The sequence below is a fragment of the Chaetura pelagica genome, unplaced genomic scaffold, assembly GCF_000747805.2.
Source record: "Chaetura pelagica isolate M959 unplaced genomic scaffold, ChaPel_1.0 scaffold676, whole genome shotgun sequence".
Classification (NCBI taxonomy): Eukaryota; Metazoa; Chordata; class Aves; order Apodiformes; family Apodidae; genus Chaetura; species Chaetura pelagica.
Window position 1 is genome coordinate 548,404 of NW_009953724.1, and position 10,380 is coordinate 558,783.

General features: G+C 56.5%; 2 protein-coding genes across 2 annotated transcripts in view; both read right to left on the minus strand.

Moving 5' to 3' along the window:
• The window catches only part of TMEM54 (transmembrane protein 54), a 3,380-nt gene extending 2,201 nt beyond the window's left edge, over positions 1-1,179 (minus strand). The window contains exons 1-2 of the mRNA XM_010000618.1: positions 1,167-1,179; positions 395-588 (exon numbers count right to left, since the gene is read on the minus strand). Coding sequence (XP_009998920.1) covers positions 395-588; positions 1,167-1,179 — 207 coding nt within the window. The remainder of the gene's footprint in view (positions 1-394; positions 589-1,166) is intronic.
• Positions 1,180-4,510: 3,331 nt separating this feature from the next.
• Positions 4,511-10,380, minus strand: part of RNF19B (ring finger protein 19B) — a 19,672-nt gene continuing 13,802 nt past the window's right edge. Inside the window, exons 3-10 of the mRNA XM_010000619.1 lie at positions 9,387-9,531; positions 8,329-8,491; positions 7,577-7,691; positions 6,969-7,109; positions 6,605-6,812; positions 5,468-5,599; positions 4,675-5,003; positions 4,511-4,569 (exon numbers count right to left, since the gene is read on the minus strand). Of these exons, the coding sequence (XP_009998921.1) occupies positions 4,511-4,569; positions 4,675-5,003; positions 5,468-5,599; positions 6,605-6,812; positions 6,969-7,109; positions 7,577-7,691; positions 8,329-8,491; positions 9,387-9,531 (1,292 nt within the window). The remainder of the gene's footprint in view (positions 4,570-4,674; positions 5,004-5,467; positions 5,600-6,604; positions 6,813-6,968; positions 7,110-7,576; positions 7,692-8,328; positions 8,492-9,386; positions 9,532-10,380) is intronic.

Consider the following 10,380-nt stretch of genomic DNA (forward strand, 5'->3'; position numbering starts at 1 on the left):
CATCCATCCCTCCTCCTCCTGCACCCACCCCGTATCCCGCATCCATCCCTCCTCCTCCTGCATCCCGCCCCGTATCCCGCATCCATCCCTCCTCCTCCTGCATCCCGCCCCGTATCCCGCATCCATCCCTCCTCCTCCTGCATCCCGCCCCGTATCCCGCATCCATCCCTCCTCCTCCTGCATCCCGCCCCGTATCCCGCATCCATCCCTCCTCCTCCTGCATCCCGCCCCGTATCCCGCATCCATCCCTCCCCCTCCTGCATCCCACCCCGTATCCCACATCCATCCCTCCCCCTCCTGCATCCCACCCCGTATCCCGCATCCATCCCTCCCCCTCCTGCATCCCGCCCCGTATCCCACATCCATCCCTCCTCCTCCTGCCCCCCCGTGGCACCAGCAGCGCGGCGACGGCGGAGGTGACGTTGGTGACACCGTACAGCAGGGAGATGGGGTCCTGGGGGTCGACCACAAAGCGGAGGACAATGCCATGGACGAGGCCACCAGCGATGAAGTTGAGGTGCCCGATGATGAGGAGGATGAGGCCCGTTTTCATGAGGACCCTTTGGTGGCTGCTGGGGTCGAGGTGGCCTGAGAGGGAGAGGAGGACAAGGAGGTGGCACAGGGTGGCCAGCACAGCCACAGGGTGTTTGGGGACAGCCCCAGAGGACGTGGCCCATAAGCTGGTGGGGGATGAGGCAGGAGGTGATGTGGTGGCAGTCACTGACAGCCCAGGTATGCATCCCACTGCTCCAACCTGCTCTCCTGGGACCAGGGTGGTGGTGTGGGGCCAGCAGCCATGAGGACAGGCTTCCCCCATGGGCCTGGGAAGGGCTGGGGCTCCCTGGAACCAGGAGACAGCTCTAGGGAGAGCAACACCCACAAACAAGAGCTCCTGGGGTGAGCAGCACCCACCCAGTGCTTCAGTACTGGGTTTTGGCACCCGGTGCTTTGAGGAGCAGCAACAGCAGCAGCCAGGCTGTTTTCTCCTCAGAACACACCCCAGACCCACTTTTGCTCCCACACCTACTCAGCTCTTTTCCCTGACCCTGTCCCGAGCCCCTTGACTCCCCTCCCTGCCTCAGTTTCCCCTGCAGTAGGACAGTGCTGGAGCCACAAGCAGGGTGGGCACCCTCCTGTCACCATCCCCACCCCAGACCCAGACTCACCCACTTGACACATCTCCACGGGGCCAGGATCAGGCCATCAGAGCCCCTCGATGTCCCCAGGGCCACCCTTGCCTGCAGCCCCCAGGGTGGCAACTGGATCCACTGGGGTCCCGGGCAGGCTCAGGTCCCTGGAGCTGCTCACCTGCTGCACCCCAGTGTGGCTCCAATTCCTGTCAGACCAGCTCCCCAGGACCAACAAAAGCTTAACTCCACCTTCCCCTGCTCCACCAAGGGGAAGCACAGCCCTGTCTCCACCCCTCTGCTCCATGGGGCTCATGCTGTGACATGCAGTGCTGTGACGTTGTGCTGTGACATGCAGTGCTGTGACATTGTGCTGTGACATGCAGTGCTGTGACATGCAGTGCTGTGATGCACTGCTGTGACACATAGTGCTGTGACATGCAGTGCTGTGACATGCAGTGCTGTGATGCACTGCTGTGACACATAGTGCTGTGACATGCAGTGCTGTGACATGCAGTGCTGTGATGCACTGCTGTGACACATAGTGCTGTGACATGCAGTGCTGTGACATGCAGTGCTGTGATGCACTGCTGTGACACATAGTGCTGTGACATGCAGTGCTGTGACATGCAGTGCTGTGATGCACTGCTGTGACACATAGTGCTGTGACATGCAGTGCTGTGACATGCAGTGCTGTGATGCACTGCTGTGACACATAGTGCTGTGACATGCAGTGCTGTGACATGCAGTGCTGTGATGCACTGCTGTGACACATAGTGCTGTGACATGCAGTGCTGTGACATGCAGTGCTGTGATGCACTGCTGTGACACATAGTGCTGTGACATGCAGTGCTGTGACATGCAGTGCTGTGATGCACTGCTGTGACACATAGTGCTGTGACATGCAGTGCTGTGACATGCAGTGCTGTGATGCACTGCTGTGACACATAGTGCTGTGACATGCAGTGCTGTGACATGCAGTGCTGTGATGCACTGCTGTGACACATAGTGCTGTGACATGCAGTGCTGTGACATGCAGTGCTGTGATGCACTGCTGTGACACATAGTGCTGTGACATGCAGTGCTGTGACATGCAGTGCTGTGATGCACTGCTGTGACACATAGTGCTGTGACATGCAGTGCTGTGACATGCAGTGCTGTGATGCACTGCTGTGACACATAGTGCTGTGACATGCAGTGCTGTGACATGCAGTGCTGTGATGCACTGCTGTGACACATAGTGCTGTGACATGCAGTGCTGTGACATGCAGTGCTGTGATGCACTGCTGTGACACATAGTGCTGTGACATGCAGTGCTGTGACATGCAGTGCTGTGATGCACTGCTGTGACACATAGTGCTGTGACATGCAGTGCTGTGACATGCAGTGCTGTGATGCACTGCTGTGACACATAGTGCTGTGACATGCAGTGCTGTGACATGCAGTGCTGTGATGCACTGCTGTGACACATAGTGCTGTGACATGCAGTGCTGTGACATGCAGTGCTGTGATGCACTGCTGTGACACATAGTGCTGTGACATGCAGTGCTGTGACATGCAGTGCTGTGATGCACTGCTGTGACACATAGTGCTGTGACATGCAGTGCTGTGACATGCAGTGCTGTGATGCACTGCTGTGACACATAGTGCTGTGACATGCAGTGCTGTGACATGCAGTGCTGTGATGCACTGCTGTGACACATAGTGCTGTGACATGCAGTGCTGTGACATGCAGTGCTGTGATGCACTGCTGTGACACATAGTGCTGTGACATGCAGTGCTGTGACATGCAGTGCTGTGATGCACTGCTGTGACACATAGTGCTGTGACATGCAGTGCTGTGACATGCAGTGCTGTGATGCACTGCTGTGACACATAGTGCTGTGACATGCAGTGCTGTGACATGCAGTGCTGTGATGCACTGCTGTGACACATAGTGCTGTGACATGCAGTGCTGTGACATGCAGTGCTGTGATGCACTGCTGTGACACATAGTGCTGTGACATGCAGTGCTGTGACATGCAGTGCTGTGATGCACTGCTGTGACACATAGTGCTGTGACATGCAGTGCTGTGACATGCAGTGCTGTGATGCACTGCTGTGACACATAGTGCTGTGACATGCAGTGCTGTGACATGCAGTGCTGTGACATGCCATCTCACCCTCTTCCCCATCCATCCGTGCCACCCCCACCTCAGGTCCACCCCCCCCAGCGAGGGCAGCAGGCTGGGGCCCAGCCAGGTGGGTCCAAAGCCACGGGCTGAGGGGCTGGGAAGGGGCAGCCCCCCCAGGTGAGATGCTGCTGCACCACGGAGCAGAGACCAGCACTGCCAGGTTCCAAGGACCAACCTGCAGAGAGAGGGAAGAGCAGAGGGCTCAGGGCTGGTGCTGACTTCCCAGGAGGTGACTCAGAGGAGCCAGTTTGCTGGCAATTGTCCTCACAAAGCTTCTGGGGAAGTTACAATACCTCGAGAGGAACTCAGGGTGTTTTGGGGAGCCCTCCCATGCTCCTGGGAGATCCTTGCCAGATCTCTGCAGAGAAACTTGCAGACATGAGGCACCCACCATTTAGTGACAGGGACAGCAACATGGCCCTGGCTCTGGGGGCAGAACTGGGAAAGGACCTGGTCCCACCCAAGCTTAAACACACTTTTCCCTAGTGTCCCACATGAGCTACCAGCCCAGCCCTCAGCCTCCTCACATCCCTTGCACCCAGCAGTGCTTGGAGTTTGGCTCAGCACAGGATTAGTCCCCTCTTTTAACCCCTCCCCAACCCTGCTGCCCAGGGAGGGGGGAGAAGAGAGACCCCCCCTCCCTGCCACAGCTCCAGGACAAAGCAGATCCAGCCACATGCACCAACCCCAGCACCCAGGCTGTCACACCAACACTTCCTAGAGGAGGAAGAGATGTCCCCATTTTCCCCACGCCTGGGACTGGGGCAGCATTTCCAGAGGCTGGAGCCAGGGACAGAGGCAGCCAGAGGATTTCCCCACTCCCTGGGAAGGAGGAGCTGGATGCCAGAGTCGAATGACAACGAGAGTCTTTATTCCAATAGTCCCTTGGGATGTTTGCAGACATACAGACACACGTACATATTTACACTCTTACACACCTCACAGAGCTTGAATCAATAAATTAAAACAAAATGAGGGCAGGGAATTATTTTGTTAGGTTTGGTTTGGGGTTTTTTTCCCCTTTTTTTTGTTTTTTTTTTTGCCCCTTTTTCTTTTTTGTCCCATAAGAACCAGCAGCTCCCCCAGGCCAGGCTGGGAAAGCAGCTGGAGAACAACAGAAGCCAACATGGACACAACCCTGGGCCCTCCCCTCCCCCAGAAAACTAAAAAAGCAATGAAACCAAGTGTGCTCCTCAGCAGGAGGCCCCTTCATACTCGGGCTTCGATGCACTCCAGTTTGACCATCTCGTCCAGCCTGCAGCCCCCAGCTTGGGCACAGTGGCTCAGGTGGGCACTTGGGCTCTCGGCACCTCTCGCTCTGGGGGTCTGGGGGCTGGGGATGGGCTGGGGGCTGCTGGGGACAGGCTGGGGACAGGCTGCTGCAGTCTGAGAGCAGGGGGGGCTGCACTCATCCGAGGGGATGTCGGGCACGTCGTCCGACTGACTGTCCGAGCTCTCCAGGTCGCTCCTGATGCTCTCGGGCTGGGCCAGGGTGATGTCCCAGGTTTTGCTGGCAACACAGTCCCTTTGCTCACAGCTTTGGTGCTGGCACAGCTGCTCCTGCTCTTCCTCCTCCTCTTCCTCGTTCTCTGCCATTTGTGTGTGGACGTGCAGGGAGTCCTCTGTGCTGCTGCCACTGGCCAGCTGGTAGTGACTTGGTTTGGCTTCGATGTCCACCTGGATCTCCATGTTATTGCACTCCCTGCAGAAACAAGCAGCCTTGTGTCACTGGGCAGAGTTACTGGGTGCAGCTGGGTCACTGCATCACTGTACTGGGAGGATCACCTTCCCCAGACATGAGCAAAAGGCTGCTCATCACCCCAGAGCATCTGGGGAACAGCAGTACCCACTGCTCTTCTTCAGCCCTCCTATCAGCAGCCAAGGTCATTCCCAGCCTGAGAGTCAGGAACCAAGCTGGGAAAGCACCAGAGTCCCCGTGAGCAGCCAGGAACAGACCTTGAGGGTCCTGGGCTGCAGATTCCCCCCTCAATCTCCACACTACACCTGGAGGCTGCTCCCAAACTGTCCCCAGTTCTCCTTCTGTGTGAGGAAGGGGACTGAGCCACTTGCCAGCTCCAGAAGAGCAGGCTGACACAGCTACAGTCAGCTCACCACCCACAGCAGCTCCACTACCAACACCCTTCCCACCATCACACGCCCTCCTACCTGTCCTGGGGGTTGTAGGAGCTGATGATGGAACCAGCCATGGCTCGAGTGCTGGCGTTGTCACTGATGGCCCCCAAGCTGACCGAGTCCTTGGGGAAGATCTCCTTCTGGACATCTGCCTGAACTTCCAGTCTGCAGAAAAGAAGAGGATTCCTCAGAAATGCCTGGGATGGTCCCCAAGGGGCATCAGCCAGTCCCTGTTTGTCATGGGAAGGCAAGAGGCCCTCTCTGCTGGCCCAGCTCAGAGTTTAACCCCAACAGTTCCTCTCATTTCGTCTCATTTTTGGCTCCCTTCAGCTGAACTTGTCCTGTTTTCCCTGATGAAGGTAAAGTTGTGTTTGTGTCCATGACTCACACCTTTCCTGTGAAGAACCAATTTCCACAGATCCAGCACCAAGCCATGATTATATCCTGGTTGCTGCAGCAACACGTGTCTAATTACCCAACAAACTGACTCACAGGCAAGTTTGGAGGAAAACTGTGGTGTAACCTCCTGACTTGGGAAGCAGTGACCCTGCTTGCTATGGGCCACAGGAGAACGGGGAGCACCAGAGCCTTTAGGCTGGGATGGGAGGACTGGAATATCTTTAAGCAGGACATGTCTGTTGTGTTCCCAATTAAGCTGGAGAATCATAGAATCATATAATAGAATCATGGAATGGTTTGGGTCGGAAGGGACCTTCAAGATCATCTAGATCTTGCCCTCTGCATGGGCAGGGACACCTCCCAGCAGCCCAGGTTGCTCCAAGCCCCATCCAACCTGCCCTTCAACACTGCCAGGGATGGGGCAGCCACAGCTTCCCTGGGCAACCTGGGCCAGGCTCTCACCACCCTCACACTCAAGAAATTTCCTCCTCATGTCTAATCTAAACCTCCCATCTCCCAGTTTTAATCCACCACCCCTCACCCTCTGACAAGAACCAGCTCTGCAGTTCCCAGAAGCTCAACAGGGACAGAAACTTCCACATCCTCCTTGCAAGAACCAGCCAACCACCAACTCCAGCAGTGACCCGGTCAGCGGGGACTGGTTATCCAACAACCAACCAAGCAGCAAAAAACACCGGGACACGAACTTCCAAGCCAAGGCCACTCCAAGAAGCTCCCCTGCTCCAGGTGGGTGCCCCCCAGGTCAGTTACCTGCTGTACTTGCCCTTGCCCCCCGAGAGGACCCCCCCGCTGAGGGTGCCCCCCGCCAGGGCGGCGAAGCTGGCGGTCTCGCTGTAGTTGCCCTGCACGACGCTGAGCCCGTCGGTGGGGCTCCCACTGGTGCTCAGCACACTGGTCAGCCCCTCGATGCTGCTCTCCCCGATGCTGGGGTTCTTCAGGGCTCGCCAGGCGTCGGCCACTGCCGGGGAGGGAGAGCAGAGGGGTTGGGGGGTCAGAGGCAGGGAAGGCATTTCCCACTTTGTGCTGAGAAAACCCTTTTTAATGCCTCTTTGTATTGAATGAATCTCAAGAAGCTATGGCTCATTACTCTTTATATTCCCAGCCCCCCCGTTACCTGTGATGGGTCCATCATCTTCATCAAACTCGATCTTCACCCCCTTCCCGTTGGCTGTGCTGACCCCGCAGCCCCCGCCCCGGCACAGCGAGATGGGCACCACGCCGTAGACATAGGCCAGCATGATGGGAACTCCAATACCTGGGGAACAGGGTGGGCTGAGTTAAGAGGAGCTCGAGGCTGGGCTGTGTCGGGCAGACAGAAACACCTCCCGGGGCAGGGACTCGCTCAGTTGGCTTGAAGGTGCTTTTCAAGGTCCCAGACCCAGCTTTGCAGGCAGGTGGAGGGTGAGACCTCGTTCATGCTGCTGCAGTGCAGGAGGAGGGGACCCCCAGGGCACAGACAGCCCCAGCTGAAGCCCCAGAACAGCAGCCTGGGGGTAAGAGGCAGCTTCAGGTGTCAAGAGACTTCACCACGGGCAGCTGGTGCTCCAGACAATCCCTGTGCTGAGCCCAGCACACCAGGATGTGCAGCCTGGATGTGGAATGGAGGGATGTGCCCAGCAGGGCACAGGGCAGCAGGGCACCCCCCACCTCCCAGGGCTGGGCTACCCCCCTGTCTCAGTGACTACTGGCCCAGCAGAAGGGAAAGGGACCATGTCCACTTACCAACACTGACAGCAGCAATGACTGGAGAGGCAATGACAGACAGGGTGACCCCACCAGTAATTGCCAAGTTCCTCTTGTGCTTCGAGGTCTTCTTTCCCTCATACCTGCTGTGGATCTGATGGAAGGAGAAGCACCAGGTGAGAACAGAGCTTGGTCACGAGCAAACACCAGCAGAAGGCATTAACAATCTTATCATTTTACAGCCTTGTCAGCTGCATTAGCCCATCAGGAACCTCATCCTGACCACTGATCTCCTCACAGACCAGATCTAGAAGGTGGGTCTGTTTTTAAGAAGCAGGAGCTACAAAGACACTGCTGACCTGTCATGTCACCCCTCTCAATGCCTCTTTATCAGACACACAGCAGGGTCACACAGCAGGTCAGCATCACTAGATGAGTGCCTGAGCCAAGGCAAAGTGTGACACTCAGGGTCCAGCCACTGTCCCATGGAGCCCATCACCACAGGAGGTCTTAAAAAGGGACCAGGTTTCCCCTTGGCTACACCTGGCTGCAGGCAGAGGCACAAGAGCAATGCAAAAAGCATCTGAGAGGACCTCAGCCTGAAGGACTATCAGCCACCACCTTCCCTCTTCCCACACAAAGCCCAAGAGATAAGACAAGCTCCAGAAGACACAACTGAATGTTGGTCCTACAACAAGACCCACCCTTCGTATCAGCCCCAAATTTCTGCTCAGATGCTTTGAGAACTTCCCCCAACTCTCCAGCTCCAGCCTTCTGCTCTCCAGACTCACCTTCCTCCCCACGTACACGGGGATGCCAATGACCATGGCAGGAATGGCAATGCCAGCAATGAGGGAGATGCCCACGGGGGCCCCGATCAGCGTCCCCAGCTGCCACAGGATCTTTTTTTTACGACTCCATGGCTTTTTGCCCCAGAATGTGCAGCCAGAGGGGCTTCATGGGAGGGGGGGAAAAACAAAAAACAACAACATGAGCACCACAGCAACTGCAAAGTGTTCCCGAGAGCCCCGAGTTCAACTTCCACGTGAACAAACCCCAAAATGTGGGAACTGGGTAGACAACATAGAAAGGTTTTCTCTGGATTTTCCCCATCAGGGTTAATTTGCTCGTCAAGGTGATTATCACACTATTGGGACTATGTTTAATATCCAGTGTGCCAAGACTTTGCCCCGTCCCTGGGAGTGTTGAAGGGCAGGTTGGATGGGGTTTGGAGCAGCCTGGGCTGGTGGGAGGTGTCCCTGCCCATGCAGGGGGTTGGATCCAGATGATCTTTAAGGTGCCTTCCAACCCAAACCACTGATTCTCCAAGGCTGGCTGGAGGAGCTCCCTTCCCTTGTTGGCCTTTCATCCTCCTGCCTCTCCAATTAGTCATCAGTTTTCTTCTTTATGACCCAAAGAGCTGAACTTTCTTCCCACTTCACAGCATGAGGGTGGCTCTTCCACACCAGGAAAAACTCCTCCTGGTACAATTCATAGAATCATAGAGCGGTTTGAGTTGGAAGGGACCTTCAAGATCATCCAGTCCCAACCCCCCTGCATGGGCAGGGACACCTCCCAGCAGCCCAGGTTGCTCCAAGCCCCATCCAACCTGCCCTTCAACACTGCCAGGGATGGGGCAGCCACAGCTTCCCTGGGCAACCTGGGCCAGGCTCTCACCACCCTCACACCCAAGAATTCCCTCCTCATGTCCAACCTCAATCTCCCCTCTCCCACTTTTAATCCATCCCCCCTTGTCCTCTCCCTCCCTGTCCTTGTCCCAAGCCCCTCCCCAGCTTTCCTGGAGCCCCTTCAGGCACCAGAAGGCCCCTGGTGCTGCTCCTCTGCTCACCTGAGGTAATGCAGGTCCGAGATCTCCTTCATGCAGAGCCAGCAGAACTCGCAGCCGCACACGGCGCACGTCATGTGGTTGCAGCTCCCGTCGTTCATCTTGATGATGTAGGCACTGCAGCGTGGGCACGGCTTGATGTCATCAGCTAAGGGAGGAAGGGTGGGATTGGTTAGGGGTGGACCTGCTGGAAGAAGCTCTGGGGAGAAGGATCTGGGAGTCCTGGTAGATGGTAAGACGCGAGCCAGCAATGTGCCCTGGTGGCTAAAAGGGCAATGGGATCCTGGGGTGTGTGAGGAAGAGTGTGGTCAGAAGAGGTCATCCCACCCCTCAGCTCTGCCCTGGTGAGGCCACAGCTGGAGAACTGGGACCAGTTCTGGGCTCCCCAGTTCAAGAGAGCCAGGGAACTGCTGGAGAGAGTCCAGGGAAGGCAACAATGACTGGGGGGTTGGAGCATCTCTGCTGTGAGGAAAGGCTGAGGGAGCTGGGACTGTTCAGCCTGGAGAAGAGAAGGCTGAGGGGAGACCTGATCAGTGCCTACAAGTATCTCAGGGTGGGTGCAGGGAGGATGGAGCCAGAATCTGTCACAGCAACAGAGGGGCAATGGGCACAGGCTGGAACATGGGAAGTTCCATTGGAATGTGAGGAGAAACTTCTTTAGTGTGAGGGTGACAGAGCCCTGGGACAGGCTGCCCAGGGAGGGGGTGGAGTCCCCTTCTCTGCTGATAGTCACCTTAAAAGTTTATTGTAGCCTGGAATGGGATGTATTCCAGAACATGCTTAAATGCTGGGATCACTCATCCCTGCCCTGTGCTGGCCAAGGGAACAGTATAAGAACAAACCATTACTAAACTGCTCCACTGAGGTGATTCATGGGCCAAGAACAACAGAACTGGGAGAAGACATCAGAGTAACTCTGAACTTGGCCTTCAAAAGCAGCCAAAAAGGGGCACGGGGGCTGCAGCCACTCAGTGCAGAGGCTGCCCCGTCCCCCGGT